The sequence below is a fragment of the Lutjanus erythropterus genome, chromosome 18 (genome assembly GCF_056507025.1).
Source record: "Lutjanus erythropterus isolate fLutEry1 chromosome 18, fLutEry1.hap2, whole genome shotgun sequence".
Lineage (NCBI taxonomy): Eukaryota > Metazoa > Chordata > Actinopteri > Lutjaniformes > Lutjanidae > Lutjanus > Lutjanus erythropterus.
This window is the reverse complement of record NC_139334.1, coordinates 32,495,044-32,518,064: the sequence shown is the minus strand read 5'-3', so window position 1 is coordinate 32,518,064 and position 23,021 is coordinate 32,495,044. Positions and strand designations below refer to the sequence as shown.

Below are 23,021 nucleotides of genomic sequence, written 5' to 3'. Positions count from 1 at the left end.
AAAAGCCTTAAATGTTGCAATTTAACCTGACTGCCTTTCAGCTAAACTGCGCTAATTTCTGGATCCAGTGACATTTTGTCAGTTAAATGTTTTTTCTTTTGAAATGCCTGAGACATTACAATAAATTTAAATGATTTTCAACCAGCCTAACCAGGCCGGTTTGATTCGGCTTTCAGCAGTCATCAGTCTGAAATTCTCCGAGGGCTCTTCTTCGGCTCGACAGTTGATCTATAAGTAACTCTGAGCGATCTACTGTATAGATCCTCGCCGTGGTACCAAGGAGAGCCAGGGGTCAGTGGATCTGCTGACTGAGGGGGGCACAGAGGAGTTAGGTGCATGCTGATGCCTCCCACTCCTCATGCTGGGAGTTCTGGTTGTATAGGTCCTGTTGCGCTGTTGGACACAAAAATCCTGGTCCATATGTTGGAGCGCACTGCAGGCAGGATAGTTAGAAACAGGGATGCATTCATGCATAACACAACTGGTGTTTTTTTTTTTGTAAAACATGGAATACTTTCTGAAATACAGATAATTTAGGGCTGATAATACAATATCTGACATCACATCATAGTTGCCTATGTGCACATCCAGCAGACATGGAGCATGCATCCATCCTTCCATCCATCCTTTCATCCATCCTTCCATCTCCTCCATCTCCTCCATTCCATCCATCCAACTGTCCGCCTGTCCAGCCATCCATTGTTTCTTCCATCCTTTCTTCCTCCATCCATCCATCCATCCATGCTTCCATCCATCCTTTTGTCTCCATCCATCCATCCATCCATCCATCCATCCATCCATCCATCCATCCATCCATGCTTCCATCCATCCATCCATGCTTCCATCCATCCTTTTGTCTCCATCCATCCATCCATCCATCCATCCATCCATCCATCCATCCATCCATCCATCCTTCCATCCATCCATCCATCCATGCTTCCGTCCATCTTCAGCATATCCAGGGTTGGGTTGCAGCAGAAGGAGGCTATAAACATGTTAGTCCAGACATCTCTCCCCCAGCATCGTTTTCCAGCTCCTCCTGGGGGATCCTGAGGCGTTCCCAGGTCAGATGAGATATGTAATCCCTCCAGTGGGCTCTGGGTCTTTCCCGGGGCTGCCTCCCTGTTGGATGTGCCGGCAAAACCTTCAAAGGAAGCCGTCCAGGAGGCATCCTAATCAAATGCCTGAGCCACCTCAGCTGGCTCCTTTCAAGCAGGTGCTCTACTCTGAGCTCCCGCCAGATGTCCTAGCTCTTCACCCTGTCTCTAAAGCCGAGCCCAGCCACCCTATGGAGGCAGCTCGTTCCAGCCGCTTGTATCTGCAGTCTCATTGTTTTTTGTCACTACCTAAAGCTTATGACCATAGCTGAGGATGGAACATAAATCGGCTGATCAAAAGCTTTTCCTTCTGTCTCAGCTCCCTCTTCACCACAACAGTCCAGTAAAATAGCGACATTACTTCTGACACCGAACTGAGCCTCCTGTCCATCTCATGCTCCATTTTACTGTCATTTGTGAACAAGATCAGGAGACACTTAAACTCCTTTGCTTGAGGCAGGAACTCCCCTTTTCCCCTTTTCCATGCACATGAGCTGGCCTGGCTTGATTTGGTTTGTCGTGGCATGTCAGCCCAACACAGCAGCAGTTTGCCTTTATTTTACAATAGGACTACCCTCTTGAAAGTGTCTTGTAATTGAAGACGACCTTGATGAAGCTCAAGTTGAATGGCTGTAAAGCGATGGATAAACACATTCCTTAAATTCCCTTAAATCCTTCACAATAAGAGTCTCCTGTTCTTCTGTTATTTAAACGCTGTTATTTAAGCCCTCTGTGTTGACCTAGCCTTTGAAACCCTGACCACATCTCAGAATACTTTGACAATTCAAAAAGATCTGGAATTGTGCTCACTAATGGCTGTTTCCTCTTGTTGGAGAAAAAGAGGAAAAACACTGAAATAACTGATCCTAACAGTCACTACTGGAGCTTTGATGTCGATCAAAAATGTCGGCGGGATACATTGGTCACCTACTTCTGGGTGGCTGGGGCAAAACAAACCAAAAAGAAATCGACTAACATGAACACAGCGTCATCTTAAATGAAACTGGAGGCATCCAGTTCCATATTTTTTTGGAAATGGAAGCAGACATCTCCAGGTTGTATAAAATCCGCACCATCCTGTGAGTTTGTGGGGAGCTCTCTGGCAACATTGGCATTATCTTAGTTAATCTGGCAGAATGTTTTTCCTTGCCAGTTTCCTTTTAATGAATAAATATTTTTTGTTACCTTTCTTAAACTAAATTAATCCGTGTCAAATAAATTTCCTTTAATTTAGTTAAAGGGAGTTTTTCTTCTAAACGCATTATACATGTTTGAAAATAGTTGCTGAAAATGTGAAAAGACTGAGAACTATGTAGTATACAAACAACATTGCCCCCCTTTCCTTCACTGTAAATACCATCCTGTCACTGTCCTCTGGCTCTGGTGGCTCAAATATGTCTGGACATAATAAAGCTGATGGAGCGTCCATGTTTCAGGTCATTTTCATGTCATAGTGGTGTTTGACACTGAGACAGCTGAGTGGACACGCCCCCAGTGTTTCCAAGCAGAGAAAACTGATTACAAAGACCTAGTTTTATGTACTTATGTACTGTAAAATTTGCCTGGGTGGTTAATAACACATGTTTCAGTGGTGTGACAAACTCAGAACGCACGTTCCCTCCTGTGCTTCCTTTATTTGCTCTTATTTTTCAGAAGTGGATGTGACTATCAAGCTAATGTTCACCAGCTTGTAGCTAACTTTTTTGTGTAACGTTTTGTGGAGCGTAGGTAGCATTTATCAGATTTATTTATTTATTTATTTTTTTTCTGAAAACCACTGCCTGCTGCTAAAAGAAAGGGCTGATGAGAGCAGAATTCGGGAGCCAGAAAAGCAAAACAGTGAGCTAAAAGAGACTCAAAAGCTGTGTAGAGAAGACTGCACAGTTTGGTCACAATTCTCTGTGGGCTTGTCTCGGTGAGCGACCCCTTTCACACTGCACACAGTAATTCGATCTATTGTTAATATAAAAGATATTGATTAATGCAGCTTTAAATTAGTATTGAGTCCCTAAAAGCTAAGACTGATTCAGACCAAAATTACATTTTAAATGAGACATTTATTGCAAAATATGTAGAGATATTAAAAAAATTGTACATGTTTCAGCGTGGTGTAAATCTGCAGGCGGTTGGTGTGCCACTAATGCCCAAAATATTACTACAGAGTCACACTGAACGATTATAGTCTTGAGTGTGGCCTGCAGAGAAAATGACTTCTAATAATGCCTTATTGTGCTGCTGATTGAACACCCTGCACTGGCTGAACCTGTCACACTTATTTGGATGAAAATCACGTCCCTGCTCAGAGATGGTAATGAAGGTGTTTCTGTCCCCTGCAGGTCTCCAGCACCGCCACCCTGGAGGGCAAAGGTCAGCTCAAGTTCACCTCGGGCAAGTGGAGCCCCCACCACAACTGCAGCCAGCTCGCCACAGCGAATGACACGGCCATACGAGGCTGGGACCTCCGCACCATGAGGTGAGCTCTGTTTACTAGGGCTGGTCTGAAAATACAATATCCTGATAAATTCTGCATATAGTTTTACTTTTTTATTTTATCGTAACCCTTTTCAAATTGATACTTTATTCATTATTTAAGGGAAACAGTTTTTTTTTTGTAAAGACCTCTCCTCCCATTTCACTGTATTGATCTTTTTTCTGGAAATGTGAAGAAGTACAGATACTTGAGTTGATGAAACCACATGTGCTCAATATTACTATGTCTGCCAATAAGCCAGCGCCAGAGAGAAGAATTTAGAAGCGAGTGCTTTGGTCACATTGAGGATTGAAATTTTAAAAAAGAACAACGTGAGCCATGTTTTCCCTAAGCTTTGCCACTCAGTATTAAGGCGCTTTTTTTTTTTTAACATGGCAAATTTCCACATGCACCTGACTTCAAACCAGTGGGATGTTTTCAGCCCGCATTTAAATCTGACAGAAGTGAGTCATGTAAGAGTCATGTAAGTTAAACTCTCAGAGCTTAACAATTTCAGCGTGTTTACATGTCACTACAAGATATTTGAGCGCATTGCGCAGAAATATGCGTTTAATTTGACTCATCATGCTGAATGAAAATATTACAGATGAGTTTTGACAGAACTTTTCCCCCAATCCACATCAGTGTTGCCAAGACACGCAATTAACCCCCAGCCAGATGTTTGTAAAATATGCAAGTGGCTGGTAGATTTTTCACTAGCCATTTGGCTGTTGGACAAAAAAAGTAAATTTTGTCCCCTGAGTACTGGTCATCTGCTACATATGTTATAAATGGCTGATTTGAAGGTAACAGCAACACAGTTGTTCTTAGATTACACACTAATGGAATCATAGGGGTGCAAATTTTGTATATTTTCCTTAACAATCAGTTAATCAATACAAAATGTACACACTCTCATTTTTCCCCGCGATTTTTTGCTATATTCTTTTTTTCCTATCAGTTTTTCAAGTGTTTTCTGATTTTAAGTTTCCGTATTCAAAAAAGGGTCCACCAGTTATAACACTGTCAGTCAATTTATTGTCAATTAATAGATTTTTTTTATCGGTTAAATTGTTGATGGCAGTTAAATTGTTTCATAATTAAACATTAACACCCTTAAATCATTCTTATGAGCATTATATTCCATTACTGCCAATAAATCACCATAAATCTTACGCACTGGATATCACCATAAACAGCAGTTGGCTGTTGAACATTAAGTACAGTTCACTGGAAATTACTTGGCACTGATCCTGTACGCTGATCCTGCTATGCATGTGTGGAATGCAAATCCTCCAAGTGGACCCCAGAAAGTAAGATAAACAGAAGTACTACATGTCCGAGGTGTATGCAGGTGTCTGCGTAAGCATCCATTTGGGAGTATAGTCCTTATTTCAGGAAGACAGGAGCACTGCGCTGTGTTCGTCGGCCCAAGGTCCGTGGACACTGTCCAGTCAGTGCAGTTCAGTGTTTCAGCTGACACGGAAAAGTTGTGACCCACTACAGGAAGCAAATGTGCCACGTTTAACTGAAAGAGACTTAATCAACATATTGTTGATACCTGACATTAATAGAAGGCTATAGCCTATAGACAGAAGTCCTGTTGGTTTAGTTTGGACATGCACAAGGGCCTGGCCTGAGTGTCTGGTGTCAAGAATTGAAAGCTGCTATTGAATGTTATTCAATAGTCAAGAATTGAAAGCTGCTATTGAATGTTTGGTCAGATCCTCACATTACTTATTCTTTAATATTTCCTCATTCAGATAGTAATGTTGGTACATTTAAACAGTATTTTATTAAGGTAGAGTCTTTTTTTAAAGCTGCACCGTGATGCATTTGAAAGGTTTGTCTTATACTGTTAAAAGGTATTTTGGATATTTTTCAACCTGGACACTATATTTCCAGTTTTTGTCATTGGTCCAGTTTTGAGTCTGGAGCAGTCTCAGACTGTTATTATTATTTATAGGTAGTCTGACGACATTATGGAGAGGATCCCTACAGAGATAAACCTCAACAAAAACATCTTGGTTTGTCTTTCCCCGCTCCAGCAGTCACCAGCTCTGGTGGTCTGGTCCAAGGCAACCATTTATTAACAATGATAGATATAAGAATATCAGGAGAGGAGCAAGAGACGTCAGACATCAGAGAAGCAGCAGGGAGAAAGGGTGTGAAGAGGCGGAATATTTTTATATCTAACATGGCGTTTTAATAAAAACATGGGAAAACAGGGTCCAGGTTGAAAAATACTGAAGTTACTACTGAAAGAATAATTCATATTCGTCAATGTGAGATTCTAAAACTATTATATTAAGCGTGGTATCAGAAAAATTACAAATGACACCCACCCCTAATTAGTAGTGCAGTTAAATCATATCTTGGGATGCTTGACAAAAAACTACATTTACCATATATTATCTACATTTACTTCATTCAGTCTTTCTTAAAGATGCATTTTTATTATTTATTGAAAGAAGAGAAAACGGGGGAAAAAAAATCAAACCTGCATGTTGCTACATATTTGATCCAAATTCTGCATCCTGTTTTTGTCCAGAAAAATACGTGAAATGTTCGTCCAGGAGTGTCATGTTAGCACGAGTGTCTAGCATAATGTTCTCTGTGGAAACGCTCGGTGGTGACAGTGGACTGACTGACTGAGGGGATCTCTGTGAATTTCCTCATGCCTTTTTATGACATGTTTTGTTTGCAGTGCATGAACTTAATGAAGTGTAAGCTGCTCCTCAGCACATGATAAAGTGCGAGGCGGCGGAACACAAATGTTCCTGCTTGACGTGGAGCATGTGTACCAGCACACATTAACCTTGTAACTGCAGGTTATCTGCTATCCACCTTACAACCTCTAGCTGTGTGTGTGTGTGTGTGTGTGGTTTGTTAGTGCTCCCTGTGTTCCTGAGGTACGTGATGAGTGAGGTCAGCGTGTGCGTACATGCTAGAGGATTGATAATCACCTCACTATCCATCGCCATGATCGTGGTAATGTGCCGAAGAGATTGAAGGGGGTGCCGGTTAAAGGAGAGAGAGAGACGGAGAAGGAGAATATATTTGCACGATGTGTATCACAGGCCCAGATAAGATAGTTGAATCATTGATATCACTCCCCGTCAGCCCCATAACAAATTATAGAGTTCCTGCACGCTCCGTTTTGGCCGTTCTCCTCCCGCTGTGCTATTTTGAAAGATGCAACAGTGCTGATTTGGCTGTCGGCACAAAGGGAAGGAGGGGGCGGCAGCACAGGGCTTGTTAGCAGAGACCACAGTCTCATGTCTAATATCACAGTGTACTGAAAGATGCCTCGTGCATTATTTTATACTCATTTCCCTAAAATTTCGCTGGTATCTTTGGAAACTTTGAGACCTATTCTGTGCTATCTGAAATTTAAAATAAAGTTCTCTGGGTTTGAACAATTTTTATCTGCGTAGATTTTGATTTAGCTCAGCAGAAAAAAACTAAAGAAGAACCTATGCAGGTATGATCAAGTAGGTTTTACTTTTACATTGCTAGAGAACACATAAATATTTATAGAAGGAATAAATTCCTGTGTTAAAAAATGGAACTGATTCCTCTTCATGCAAGTGTTTGTTTGCCGTATGAGCAGGGACTAAAATTATCACCAGCCACAAGCCAAAAGCTGGTTAAATATGCAAGTGGCTGGAAGATTGGCTTCACTTACCAGGTAAAAAAAACCCAATACAGATAGATGCTACGTAACAATGAACATCTTTATTTATATTACCCTTTCAGAAGTAAGTTTACAAAGTGCTTTATTAAAAAAATATAAGAATGACAGGATGGCAAATGTGTAAGAAAGATGTAACTCAAATGGTAAGACAGTAAACTGATCAGTTTAGCAACAGAAAAATAATCAGCATCAATTTTGATGTTATTAATTTTTCAAGCAAAATTTACCATAATTTTCTGCTTTCAGCTTCTCATATGTAAAGATTTCAAAGCTGCAACTATTTTGATTGGTTGTAGTCTTTTTTTTTTTTATGAAAAAAAAAAAATCCTCTCCTCTCCTCTCCTCTCCTCTCCTCTCCTCTCCTCTCCTCTCCTCTCCTCTCCTCTCCTTCAATATCTTTGGGCTGTGGACAAAACAAGACATTAGAGGACATCATCTTGGGCTTTGGGAAACGCTGATCAACATTTTTCACAATTTTCTGGAATTTTATAGGCAAAAAACTGTCAATTAATCAAGGAAACAATCAACTGATTAATCGACTGTGACAACAATCATTAGTGACAGCCCTAAAAGATTTATCGCTCTTCTTTGGCTTAAAAAAAACTGGTCTAAAATTTCTGAAGTGAATCTCCTCTAATCAAGGTTTTAGATGGTCAAACAAGCGAGCAATTTGAATATAGTTTCTTCCATTATGGCAAATTATAATGGGCAGTTTTTTTACTATTGTCTGGTAGCTGGTAATTGTTAATTGAAAAAAAAATTGGAGTAGTAATAATTGTAGTAATATTGATTATATTGAATTTTCCCTAAAAATAATGAAATATAATAGGCTGAATATAAGAAAAAAGAATTTTAATAGCTTGAGGTCATTGTAAAAATAGGTCTTTGGTTTCTGTGATTTTTCGTCATTTATCCATTGGACCGATGAACTGAATGAATCACTGTAGCCTTCTTTACTCCTTCAATCCAAGGTTTTAGACTGACACAGGCAACAACCAAGGGCACGGTGTGTGTGTGTGTGTTCATGTGTGCACGTCCGTGCACAAGTGTGAAGTGGTTGCGAGTGGAAAGCTTGCAAGTGTGAATGAGCGGTGAGTCACATTTGTGTGTGTGTGTGTGTGTGTGTGTGTGTGTGTGTGTGTGTTTGAGTAAGCGACGTGCATGTGACAAGTGACTGTGTGCTCGCCCGTGTTTGCTCTTTGCTATGTGTACCTTTCTGCTTTTGTGTGTGTGTGTGTGTGTGTGTGTGTGTGTGTGTGTGTGTGTGTGTGTGTGTGTGTGTGGTGGTGGTTGCGCGCTCGTGCCTCTACATAAATGCGGCCGGCTTGTGTGTTTGTAAGTGTGTGTGTGTGTGTGTGTCCAGTTGGCGTGGCAGCTGTGTGATGGCAGCCTCTCAGCACGCTCCACTGCCTCCTCAGACGACCTCTGAGGTGTCCCCTCACACCCGCACACATGCACACGCGCACACACACGAACATATACAAACACACTCTCCTCTCCTCTCCTCTCCTCTCCTCTCCTCTCCTCTCCTCTCCTCTCCTCTCCTCTCCTCTCCTCTCCCTCCTCCTCCTCCTCCTCCTCTCATTGTCCCGGGGCTTGTCACCCACTCTGCCAGCCCAATCACGACTGCCCTGCTCTGAAATAAGGACAGGGAGAACAGCCCAGCAGTGGCAGCCGCCTCTAGTTAGTTATCTAACACCCTGGAGAGGAGCACGGTATCTCCAGCACCCCGTCTCCCAGACACACAGTGCTTTCAAAAAAATACAAAGATAAAACTGCTTATAAAACATATATGGATCCTGTTCTAGTTTGTACTGATGTAATATGCAGCATTATGTAAATTATGGAAAGCTCCGCTCCGATATTGGGGACAGAAAGCGGTGTTTCTGTTGTAAAATTCTTACACATTTTCACTCCTTCTCAGCCTGTCTGTTTCATTGTACCTTTGCTTCTACATTATTCAGAGCATAATCCCTGTTGTACAGGGCTGTTGTTGTGATTTTAGGCAAGCTCTTTTTCATTAATGCATATTTTAAAGGTCATATTTCACTTATGCCATAGGTCGACAGAAAGTGCTCGGCAGCATTTTGGTGAGCTGCTTTGATGAACAATGTGTACAAAAGGTTGAAGCTTTCATAAAGAATATGGTGACTATAATGTTAGACACCACAGAGCTGTCAGTCAGGATAAATAATTGGGGTTGCCGTAACATATTTAAATGCATTTAAACACACAATGAAAATGCCATCTTGCACCAGTGACGTAATTTGGAGCCAGAGTCTGCGCAGTATTGATTAGGGCTGATGAAGTTTTTTGAGTTCAGACCTATACAGTTGGCCAACTCAAACATGAGCAGGACTCAGCTGTAAATCATGATGTGAACCCCTGTTTTTATAACCTCAAATAACTAATTAAAACCAAACTTAAAAGAAGAATTAACACTTGAACATCCCATCTGCTGACATGGAAGGGATGGGATTTATGAGCCATCCTGCAGCCAGCCACCAGGGAGTGATCCAGATGTTTTGGCTTCACATTTGAGGAGCTCCCATGTTGTCTACATTTTTATACATATCAGTAGGTATGAACAATAAATTATGGTGGCGAATGATGTCAACAAAGTAGGGCTGCAAATTAACAATTATTTTCAATAGCAATAAATTTGGCAATTATTTTCATGATTGAATGATTATGTGTTTAGTCTATGAAATTCAAAAGATTGTGAAAAATGCTCATCAAAATTTGCCAAAAGCCCAAGTGACGTCTACAAATTCAGACATTTTTGATTGAAAAGGGACTCAAATAATTAATCAGTTATCAAATTAGCTGGAAACTAATTTTCCTTTGATCATGTGATCAATTACTCAACTAATCATTGCCACTCTGCAGCAAAGATATAGGTGTATAACTGATAAAATGGATACGGTTTGCTAACTTTTCTCAACTTGCCACCTCTATACTTTTATAGCATGTCACAGATCAACAAAGTCAGTGCTCTTTGACAAAGCCCATAAAAACTACACTCAGGTATTGGCACATCAGAGCCACTTAGCAGTCAAATGAGAACATGCACTGAGTGGCCACTTCAGTGACATTTTGGCCGCAACACGCTGCCATAAATTCTACTTTTTATCAAGTTAATAATGTTCAGTGTTTTTCAGAAATATGTTAATTCAGTTATATGTTTATTACTAGGTGGTGTTATATTAGGCTATATATTGCCATTTTTTGTCTTTCACATTTACATATGAGGGGGGCAGAATATTAGACCTCTAATATAACACAGTCCAGTATACCTCCAACAGTAACTATGACCTCAGTGCTCGTATAATTAAATCGATGTCAAAAACAAACAAACAAAAAAAAGAATATGGCACAAGTGGTCACCGAGTGTATACTCTTATAAACAGATTTATAAAGTGTAAGCTCCACAAAGGTGTAAGCAGGCCAAGTCCAAATAGTCTTCTGACACTTGTATCTGGGCTCTTCCCCCTGTCGACAGGAAAAAATAAATCTACTGGCCATAATTGACACTACAGGTATCAGAATGTTTCTTCCTTGTAAATTGTACATTTAATAGTGGACAGAGCTTCCAGGTCTAAAAAGTGAAGCCGATGCAGAAGCGCCTCAAACCTGCAGTCTTTCTAATGGCCAGCAGGGGGCGACTCTATTGGTTTAAAAAAGAAATCAGATTGTATGTATCCTTATTGTAAAATGAGTTTATGGTCTCCATCGCTAGTTTGAAGTCTTCTTCTATACAGCGTGATGATTATTATGTAAATTATGCTCCATTTTCGAGTAAAGTAGATGATAAAGCAGTGTTACGGTTTAAGGCAGAGCTACCATGTGACTGACAGGTCGTTCTTAGTGAGACTGTCCAGGGCAACACGCAGGGCTCAACAAAGTCAGATCAAACTGTCAAACTAGACAGCGCTGATCAGTATGATTCTATTACTGCATTGCCTGTTTCTCGCAAACAATATTTTTAGAAACATGTTTTAGTGCACTGTTTAGCTGTAATACACGAAGAATCACAACTAACCAGCCGCCATTGTGTTTTCCGGTTTCCGACAGAGCCTGACAAAACTCATATCAAGCTGTAAAACTTGGTAATATTCTATTCCTGCATTGCCCATTTCTCACCTAAAATGTTTTTTACCTGAAATATTTTCAGAACATATTTTAGTGTACCATTAAGCTGTAATATGAGACAGATCATGACCAGGCAGGCTGTCCTTCTTTCCTTCATAACAGATGAGCCCACACTGAGCGCTGCCCAAGTTATAGTATGTCACCCACCGTCTACAAACCAAGATGGCAACCCCCATAATGCCATGCGTAAAGCTTCAAAATAGTTGCCTACAAACTAATGGGTGACGTCATGGTTGGGTTACACTTTCCTAGATGCAGGGCTTTCATCCTCAAGATTTTATCCTTTCATGGTGGAAAACTAAATTGATATAACCAATCTCTTGTGTTGTATTTTTAATACAACAATTTCTTGAAAAAAAAAAAAAGCATAACCAAAAAGTTTTTTAGTTAAAAACAGTCATTATCAATTTAATACAATTGTAGACTCCGTAATTCAGAAATAATTTTAAGCTTTGGAGTGATGCCACTTTGTTTGCCCACAGCTATGTTGTTTCTTTGAGTCTGTCAAGAAATAAAGGACTGGGAAAAGTTTGAAATCAAGAAATTGTTGAGGAACTATGCAGGTCCGAGACAAAGATCACAGTCTGGAAGATTCATGCAAACATAGATACATAACGTAAGTAAAAATTCTGTCAGTAACTTCCAAATGTCTTTGTAGAGAAAAAGATGGAAAAAAAGTGTTGTGTTAGTTGGAGGGAACCAACTGTGCATCATTCCTGGCACACTGGAGAGCTTTGAGCCTTTGAATAATATTAGGCTAGCTAACAGGCATGTAGTACTAGCCACTGGGCATACTGTACAGCTGTGTGTGTGTGTGTGTGAGAGAGAGAGAGAGAGAGAGAGACGGACACATAGACAGGCAGGGAGACGCCTGTCACTGGAGATGTTCTTACACTGACCGACAGTCCACAGTGAGGGGCAACACACACACACTGAGCTGTGTAATAGCTGTCAGGCCTGCGGCCATACCATGCACTGCAGGGTGCATACTGAAAAGCAGTGCAGTGCTGCAGTGAAGCATGGACTCTCTACACCTCCCCTGTGGTGTGTATTTGTGCATGTGAGTGTGAGCGAGAGAGAGAAAGGCTGACGGAGGAGGAGAGGGAGGGAGCACAATGAGCAGATATGGATAGAGAGAGAGAGAGAGCATAAAGGAAGGTGAAATGATTGATAGTGGTGCTATTTGCTCCTTCATAGCCCAGGTTAAAAGCCAGCTGTCTGTTGGTACAAAGACAAGTACTAGACAGCATCAAAACTCCTCATCCAGACAGACAACAGAGGCTCCTGTTCACACTGCATGCCTCCTGACCAAAAACAGCTTTTTCGTTCCACCTATTCAGACAGATTTGGCAGTGCTTCCGCTTGCCATAATGATAGGGTACCCAAGGTAAACCATTATTCAAAAGGCTTTTCCATCATATTTTATTCTCATATTCAAATATAGCACCATTATGCAAAAAGTGTTGCCTATTAGGAGTATCGTATTTCACATTCTAATATGAGGCATTATGCAAAAGATGTCAGCTGTGTTTGAAATAGTGGTATTCCATATGCCGCTGTTGATTTGAGGGTGACCTTTTGAACCTGGCTACTGTCAAATCGATCATCTGTAACCTTTTCCCCCTCCCCAGCAGACATGAACCAGTCATCATACTGTAACTCTCATAATGGTGTATTCATGACCTTATACAGACCTTGAAATTAAAGACTAAAAATGAACAAAAATATCTTCAGATTTATGATACCAACCCACCACCCCTCTTAGTTACTGTTGCTACTGTAAGCCTGTCAGTCTTTCCATTATTGCACAGCTGATATGGAATTTAAAGTGATAATAGTAGCAGATTTACAACTTGAAATGTGTAGTTGTTTTTTAAATAGTAGTTTTTTGATTTCAATGCAAGTGGATAGCACATCAGCAAAATAAAGTAACCATCTGTGAGTCTGTGCAAGTTAGTGGTTGTATGTAACATCAACAATATTCATAGATACCAACATTACCACAATCTTCAACACATCCACCTTTCTAGTAGACAAGTGATAAAAGCAGGCTTCTCATCTTGTCAGCCTGTTTTGCAGGCTTGAAGTTTGTGTAAAGAAAGAAAAAGATTTCTTCTAAACACATTATCAGAACATAGTTGTTGAAAACATGAAAAAAACTGAGAACTTTGTAGTACTGAATTGTGGAGACAAACCATTAAACTGTTGTTCACAGTTTCAATGTTCAGGATTTTTTGGGCAGACCCTCGAACTGACACACGAACGACCTCACCTCCCCTCCCCGCATCCTCCCTGACAGTCACTTACAAATGTACCTTCAGTGACTCTCAGTCCAAATCAGCCCAGCAGTTCACTTCAGCTCACTTCAGTTCCAAAAACCAACAAAGAAGCAGAAAAAAAAAACATCCTGTCACTGTCCTCTGGCTCTGGTGGCTCAAACATGTCTGGACATGTCCAGTAAAGCTGCTAGATGGAGCGTCCATGTTTCAGGTCGGTTTCAGATCTGAGAGGTGTTTGACACTGAGACAGAGGAACAGACATGGCCCCAGTGTTTCATAGCAAAGAACTTTGTTAAGTTTTTCATGATTTGGAGACCTATTTTTATATAGTTAGCAATTTTTTAAATCATTTAAATTTGGATCATGGTTAATAACACATGCACCTCAAGTGGATTTTCTCAGCTCTAACTAGCTAACTAGCTTATGAAGCTAACATTAGTTCCATTAGGAGGTTGAGAACACTGTCTCCAGCTGACTTGCATCGAAAGGAGAACCCTATATACAATGTGATGCTAAAACACTGAAGCTAAAACTAATTATCCATCAGTTCTTGATCCGCTAAAGGCTCAGAGGCAACATTGTTCTGATATTGCTGGGTAGAGCTAGTAGGTCTTAATGTTAAGAGTATAGTAAGGGAAAATGTAAGATCAGACTGTTATTTCCTTCAGACTTAACCACACGATTGTTCATATCTTTAAATGGTGTATTTGCATTTTTAGGCTTACTATAAAAAACTTTTAGGATTAGGACAATGGACTTGGCTGGGGTTGCTGGAATGTAAACGCCAAATGCACTAAAGGGTACAGCAGTGCTGCGAACATTGGCCTAAACCAGTGGGTATCAAACTGTGGGCCGGGCCCCACTGGTGGGGCATAGAACCACTGCAGGGATGCCTGGGGTTGTGGGGTGTGGGCTGTGAACGTTTTTCAGCTTCCAAAGTGGGGCATGCCAGAAAAAGCTATCCATCTTGGACTGGGCAATATGGCTTATAAATAATATATCAGGGGTGCGATATATACACATTTTCTCTAGAACAACACAATGTAAATTCTCATATAGTGCAAACATATATGAGATTTAAACTATCCAACAGTATATAAAGTAGCTAAAATTAGCTCAACCTTAAACATCTATAGCAGTAAAATGCAACATATTAATGCAGCAGTAATGTTACTCCAAAATAGTGCTAGGAATTATGGACAAAAAATTATATCTCAAGATATTTTTTACCAAATACCTCAGCCTTGACTGAGACAGTATTGTAGTGATGATTATTGGTCTATTGGACTATTAATTCAGCCTTTAAAACCAGGAAAAAACAACACGGATGCCATATCATAATAGAACTATATCCAAAATCCAAGATGATATCGTGTGTCTTATCACAGTATAATATTGGTATCCTGCCCAGCCTTACATCCATCCATTTTTTTTATGTAACCTGCAATTCCACAAACCAGTGTAGTAATGATTGATGATGTGCCTGCTCTTGGCCTTGGAAGTAATGCAGCCAACTACAGTACTGTAGGTACTGAACTAGTTTTCCAGACACACTAACATTTGCAGCTGAAATTACAGCAGATAAACTTTCTGTCTAATCCTTTCTTTATACTTCTACTCTGTGTTTTAGGTTTTGCAATGCCTTGCTGTGTTTAGTTACAGTTGCTAAGCTATGACTTTCGTGTTGAGTTTAGTAAATGGTCAATTCAAACATCAATATCAGACCAAGATGTATTGCATTATGAGATATGGATACAGTATGACTTATGATGGTATGGTTGCTATAGTGTTATTGTCAAGTACCAAATTCAGGTATCTTTCATTACATTGTAATTAAGTGTAGAGGGTGTAACATTACTTTTGGGAAGTTTACACTAAGTTGTGTTATTAGTTTTTCTCATAGCGACTTTAGTGAGCACATCATGCTAACCATCAAGATCTCCCCAGTCATTTGTGCTGCCTGAAGTAATGATCCCTTACTTTTATGCATGGGCAGACTCCCCCCATCTCTCCTCTTCCCTCCCTTCTTCTCTCCCTCCCTCCGCCTCCTCTACCTGCCCGCCTGCCTCTCTTTCTCCCATCTTTCTTTCTCTGCCAGCTCCATCTCAAAGCCAGGCTTTAATTTTGATCAGCGATGAAATGATTGCTCTCCTCTTTCGATTTTTCTTTTCTCCCCCTCCCTCCCCAGCAGTTGTCATAGAAACAGAGACTTGTGTGTGTGTGTGTGTGTGTGTGTGTGTGTGTGTGTGTGTGTGTGTGTGTGTGTGTGTGTGTGTGTGTGTGTGGGCACGTGCGTGCGTGTGTATGTGTGTGAGTTTGTGTGTGACTGTGAGCGTCTGTGTTCCAGTCGATCCCCTCAGCAGAGCGATTTATCACCCAGACTAAGCCAGGAGGGTGTGTGTGGATGATTATGTGTGTGTGAGAGAGTGTGTGTGTGTGTGTGTGTGTGTGTGATGGCCAAATGTGTGTTTGTCTGTCTACCTTTGTAGCTTCCCTCTTACACACCTATATCTCCTTCTGTATTTACACACATAACAGTATTTGAGGGAGTGTGTTTTCCCAGTTTTATGTTTTTATCTGTGAGCGCCTAACAGTGTGTGTAATAGGTCCCCTGTCCCCTCATCAACCCCCATCACACACACTCACACACTCTCAGCCTAGCTGGCTGGATGACTTGAGATTGAGTGTGTTTGGTGGCTTAGGCCGGCCACAACTCTAATCCTCCGCTCTCATACAAACACAAACACACACTCGCACGCATAGAAAAAGTCCCAGGTTTCTCCACTATTTAGCCTGGGCCAAGGGAGTGTATGCATGAGTATGTGTGGCCGTGTGTGTGTATGTGTGTGTGTGTGTGCGCGCGTGGAGGGGATTGCTCAGAGACACCAGAGAGGGAAAGAGCGAAACTAACCCAATTTCCTGCTCCATTTCCTTTTCACGCGGCGGGTGCGTCCCATTCCATGGCGGGCAGGGTTGAACACCAGCCACCCTACAGCCCGGGGTCACGCCTTTTACCTCAGAGTCACACACAGGAGGGGGAGGGAGCACTGTAAATAAATCATGTGCTCCAGCTGAAAATTACTCATGAAATTGCTATTTTGAGTGAAATTGAAGTTCACCAAAAGTTCCAAGTCGACTCAGATTAGAGCTGCTGGTTGATGTTTCAAATTTGTAAGTTTACTGTATGTATTCATTCTTACAGGAGACCTGCTTTCCATAAATGAAATAAATAAATATTCCATAAACTGTAGGTGAATACAATTTATCTATGTACATTATCAGCTAATTTGGGAAATATGGATAAAATCCTTTTAGAGATGTACTGGTTGCAATTTTCTTGGCTGATTCCATTTATTTATATACATGTCTGACCCGCTGATTGCGATTTTGGCCAATTCTGATTTTCAGGCTTTCTCAGAACTATAATTGTATAATACTATACAATGAGTATTGTATAATACTCATTGTATAATACTCAAACATCTCGTAGTAAACGTGATTTTGTGCAGATATAAACAAACCGGAGACAGATGCAGTGCTACAATTTGCTCTAGTAAAGCTTTGCAGGAGTTAAATGAGTCTGAACAGAAAAACACTGGTTTTGAATTTTTCAAATGTGTTTTTTTGGTGCTTTGAGCAACACAAGTCGAGTGCCTTTTAGTCCCTTTATAATGGAGTGAAGTCAAACATTTCTCTGGCAGATATCTCCAAAACTCTGCAACTCACACCAAAACTATCTAGACGGATAAAAAAACATTACAGTTTTGGAACAACAGAATATACAGCAATATATTCACACACCCTTCAACTCGTAATAACCATTGATAGAGGACGTTCAGACTTTGCAACACTGATGTCATATTGAAATCTTATGAAGTACCCATGGTGGAAATGAGTGTATATAGTATGCAACTGGGGCACAGCTCATGTTTGGAAATATCCAGATAACATTTTGAACAAAAGCCTTATCAGCAGGGTGGGAGGGGTTTTCGACAGGGATCCACGTTTGTGCATATGCATGCTAATAAGTGCAAACCAGATATCAATTTATGTACACTCATTTTTACAGAACAAGTCATTTAGAACATGCATGTAAGCTCAATCTCTGCTCCGTGAAAAAAATGTGTGTTTTCAGGGGAAGCTCGACTTGTTATTTGACATTTTCTGTCAAGCTCCATATGCTGACACTAACGCCACGGTCCAGTAGCAGCAACAGCACGTACACATACACACACACACACACACACACACACACACACACACACACACACACACAGAGTCACACACACGATCACACACACACAGTCACACACAGTCCCTGAGTTGTCTTGACCTAATTGAAGCCCAGCGGTCTGCCCCAGGTCATTCTCTTATACCTCCCTTATTTTAATGAGATTTTTAATTAGCATGTTAATTGCCTAACGTGATCAGCAGGGTGACTAGCTAGCTGGCTAGCTGCGGTCGGTATCCAGCTGGGCCATAACACTGAGGCTTTCCACTCTGCTGAACAAAACCGTGCCAAGCTGAGCTTTGCTAGGCTAGCCTGGAGAGGAAATGGTGCTGGAAGAAAACAGCTTCTGATTTTCTACTCTCGTGTTGCATTTATGGTGGAGGCAGAGCTCTAGATCCAATTAATTACCAGGTTATTCAAATGGGTTTCCAGTCTCTGACCTGCAGTTGATTTGCTGCTTTCTTCTTTTATTTGGAGAATTTGTTAGGAGGCTACAAAGACAGCTGGCTCATATTAGCAGTAAAACAATTTTTTATATACCAGTACACTTATTACACACACATAAATATGATTTTTCATTTGACATATTGTGAGTGCTGTGATATAGCTCAATACAGTTATAGTAAACACAGAGACAAAAATGCACAAACAAGGACAAAAAGCACAAAAGATATATGGAAACTATTATGCTTGCAAGTGTGTGGAAAATGTGTCTATATATAAATATGTATTTTAAAAAAAAACAACAGTGACCAACAACATAAAATATACAACTCAAGTATTTCTGTATACTGTAAAAAATATAAGTAGTGCAAAGAAATAAATTCATTATGGGTAAAGTGCTAGATTACTTTATTTACATAAAGTGGGTGGTTATGTACAATAAATGTATATTTGTCTATATCAAGTATATGCAAAGACTGTGCAGGATTTATATTTGACAGTGATGGATGATGTTAAAGCACCATGAGTATTTTAAGCTATAAATATATCATTTGAAGGTAGGTGGATGTTTTGGTGTTCGACGGATACTGGAACTGATGAACGATTATTTTCATTACCAATTAATGTGCCGATTATTTTTAATTTGTATGTATTAATCTCAACATCTCTGCTCTTATCATGAGCTTTGACTACAGCTTTTCAGTAACATTTAGAGATGATTTATTGATTTATTATGAGCACTTTCATATTGTAGGGGTTGCTGTTTATAGAGCTCTTTACCTACACGCCTTACCTTTACTCTATGATTGCTAGATTGTCCTTAGCTTATATTCTAAATATTTGTAATTTTTCATTTCACCTCTCTGCCAGATGTGTGAGGATATTATAATACATGTTTATCCTTGTTTTTGCTGTGATGGCGTTTATGGGGCAGAATTTACACACAATGTGACTTGATCTTATGACCAGTTGATGAGTTTTAAATGTAACACCTGCTCTCATTGCACCTTATATGCCAAGTTGAAATATGTTGGTTTATCCATAATTTAAAGGGCTAGTGTGTAAGATTTATGGGGGTTTATTGGCAGAATGTGGCAGAAAACTAATATAATATCTAGAAGTAGGTTTTCATTCGTGTATTACAGGGTTGCCCTGGAGTTTTTGAGACAAGGGTTGAAAATTCTTAATAACGTGTATGGCATGCACAGCGGTACACAGTTTGGGTATGCACCTTTAGAGTGCTCCGTATTTAAGAAGAAAAGAAATTATTTTTTCACTTTTTGCTGAGCAACTTGAGGGCAGACAATGAAATGGGAGAGCAAAAAGGACAAAAGGGCAGAAAGGCTGATATAAAATATAATCGTGGATTTTTCATAAATATATTAATATATAAAGAAGCTCTAAAACCCAACAAAAAGTTTAATATAATTTTCACAAAGTTAGCACAAAGGTATTGAAAATAACTGTTTTTGAGTTATTCAAATGGTAAATTGAGTGAAATGACAGAAATTTATGCACTTGTTGCAGCTGATCAGTTAGAGACAAAGACAAACAGGAGGCATCTTGTACAATAACGATTTAGAGGTTATTACTGTGAGATGGCTGTCACACATGTTTTAATGGACTGAATGAACAAAATACACAGAGTAGGATACAAGCACGGCAGTTTTAACCTATTAATTGGGTAAAATATATGCACTGATGTGCATGTGTGTTTTTTGTGATCTGATGATTGTCAGCTACCTGCAGTCAGAAAGTGTCTACTGAGGTTCGATATCCGAATGCCCTTTTTTAGTTCTGAAAATTAGGCTAACTTAGCTTTCATCATAAACACACAAGGGTTGCGTCCACACATACACTTGGTCAAAGAGCACCAAAGCTGTTGCGAATAAAAGGCACAATAATTCTGGCATAAAAAAATCTGCATTTTGGGGGGGAATTTTCAACAAAGGCAGCGGCCAAAAATACAAAGGCAGCCCACTCTTGAGTTAGAAAGGCAAGGAAAACCCTGTAGTATCTCCTGGTAAATAAGAATCATTGAATGAGCTGTTTATATCTGCAGAGGGCCACCATGTTGTACTGCCATGTTTCTACAGTAGCCCAGAACGGACAATCCAAACAGTGGTTCTAGATATGGCCTGTCATGTTTTGTGTGAGGTTCGTGGCCTCCATAGGTTCTCCTACATGCTTGGAAGAGGAGGGTGAAATGAGGTGCAAGCTCACCACTAGATGTCACTAAATCCTACACACTGGTCCTTTAATAAAGGCTTTTTATATTCATAATCAGAGTGCCTCAGATATTTTGGGACTGCCTCCAAAAACCATGGACATCCATTAACAGCAAGCTGGACAGTAATGTTGCGATAGATAATTATTTTCATCAATTAATCTGGAGATTATTTTATATTAATCTGTAGATTGGTTTATAAAATAGTGGAAAATCTCATTATCCCAAAGCCCAAAATGACATCATCATGTCATCTTGTACGTACAACCCAAACATATTCAGCGTACTGTCATAAAGGAGTAAAGTAGCCAAAAAATATTCAATTTTAAGATGCTGGAATCAGAGAATTTTGTCTGAAATCACTCAAACTGATTAATCAGTTTTAAAAATAGTTGGTAATTATTTTAATAACTAATTCATAGTCAATCCTTGAAGAGCACCTAATTTTTCCACCTTTTTTTTCTTTCATATTGCCATCAATGTTGTTCTTGACCCAAAACAGCACTTGGTATTTTTTTTCTTCATACCACTGTTTTATTACTTTAACGATATTTCCCAGTAAGAGAGAAGTTAATTTGAAGATGACCGTTACCACAGCTGAATTTGACTCTTGCAACCACTGCAACACATAATGAAAATCCATGGTTGGAAGGTCAGAGGAGGAGGCCAATAAAAAAAGGAAGCAGTAGTATTTTTTTTAAGTATATATGTAAGGAGAGAAGATAAGGTGAGCCGAAGAAAATGTATAGGGGATGAAAGGAGGTGGAGGTGGCACACATTGCACAGAACGTCTCTCTTCCTCCGTCACGTCATTCTGTTAACTTCACTCTAGCAGCAACTCAAGGCTGTGCAGTTATGAGGCTTGCCTTTATAATTTACCACCGCCGCTGTCGGCTTCTTTATTGAGCCTGGCCTTCGCTGACAGACACAGACACAGAGGAGGCTTTGATTTAGCCTGGGAATGTTCTCGCTTGTGTGGACCCTGTGAATCAGCCTCTCCCTCTCTCTCATATCTCCTTTTGTTGTTCTGTCATATCCCCCTCTCTCCTCTTTCTCCTCTCCCTCTCTTCCATACCTGTCTCTTATCATTTCTCTCCCCGACTGTTTCCTCTCATCCTGATCCCTCCATCCTAATTCTTCTCTATCTGCCTCTCCTCTCATCTGTCTTCCTTTCCATGCCTCCCGTCTCCTCCCCTCTTTCTAATCACCTCTCTCTTCTCCTCCCTCCGTCTCTCTCTCCCTCTCCTCTCCAGTCAGATCTACTGTATAGAGAACGCTCACGGCCAGCTGGTGCGTGACCTGGACTTCAACCCCAACCGACAGTACTACCTGGCCAGCTGCGGAGACGACTGCAAGGTCAAGTTTTGGGACGTCCGCAATGTGCAGGAGCCCGTCAAGACCCTGGAGGAGCACTCGCACTGGTGGGTTGATTGGTGCGGGGGTCCTGAGAGGGTCAGACAGGGGTGGCTTGTGAAGTGGGTCCTTGAACTAGATGACCTGAGTTCAAGTTCACATGTTAGCAGGTATCCGCCCTGCTCGAGTGTCCCTGAGTGCCACACGAAAGCAGAACCTGCTGTCATCCTCTCATGCCTAGGTGGCAAACAGATCATTTTAAGACATGGATTAATGAAGTATGACATTGTTGAACTAGGAGCTATTAGTCTTTGGCCAGTACAAGTTTTTGAAGGCCACTGTCGGTCAGTGAGCTTTTTGATAATTGATATTCTGTGCCAATGGTCAATATTATTTGAAGCAACCAGGTCTCTTCAATCTACATATAAACGACAATAAATCCAGTTTTGTGTGCAGGTGATACGCCAAATCCCTCCCATTAACTTTTGTGGAGAGATTCCTAGTTAGGTGAGCCTTGTTGTCTTAGTAACAAAAATAAAAACATTGTTAATGTTGCGAAATGTCTGCAATTTGGTTAGAATTAAGTCACAAACCTACTTGGTTAGGTTGAGGTAAGTTACACGATATGTTATTTAAAATTTTAAAGCCTATGTAAACCCAAATCCACAACAGTCTTCATCTTTTGTGTTTGGAGATTTAGTACAAAAATTGCTTTTTTCTTTTAGAACATTTTCCCTGCTTTAGATATCCTTTACCGATGGTGAACTGAATCTGTCTTCTGCTCTCTCCACAGCCACAAAACTCTATTGAAAATGTCAAAATGGTATTTTCCCTCGCAGAACACTGCCTCAATCCGCAGCAAGTAACATTAGTTTGGACCGCAACAAACGATTTAAAATACTGAAGTGACACTGAAGTCAAGCAATAATGCAAACTAATTAACAAACACAAACCTGGCTTCAGTTTCCTGTTTTAAAACCTGCCTGACAGCAAAGTAAAGCAACAAACATGTTCTAAATATAGTGTACACGTAAACCAATATTGTTTTTTTTTCTTTAGGTGGTTCTTTGT

General features: G+C 40.3%; 1 protein-coding gene across 1 annotated transcript in view; it reads left to right on the top strand.

Moving 5' to 3' along the window:
* Positions 1–23,021, top strand: part of eipr1 (EARP complex and GARP complex interacting protein 1) — an 88,782-nt gene that overhangs the window by 51,073 nt on the left and 14,688 nt on the right. The window contains exons 6-7 of the mRNA XM_084743066.1: positions 3,434–3,570; positions 21,851–22,018. Of these exons, the coding sequence (XP_084599192.1) occupies positions 3,434–3,570; positions 21,851–22,018 (305 nt within the window). The remainder of the gene's footprint in view (positions 1–3,433; positions 3,571–21,850; positions 22,019–23,021) is intronic.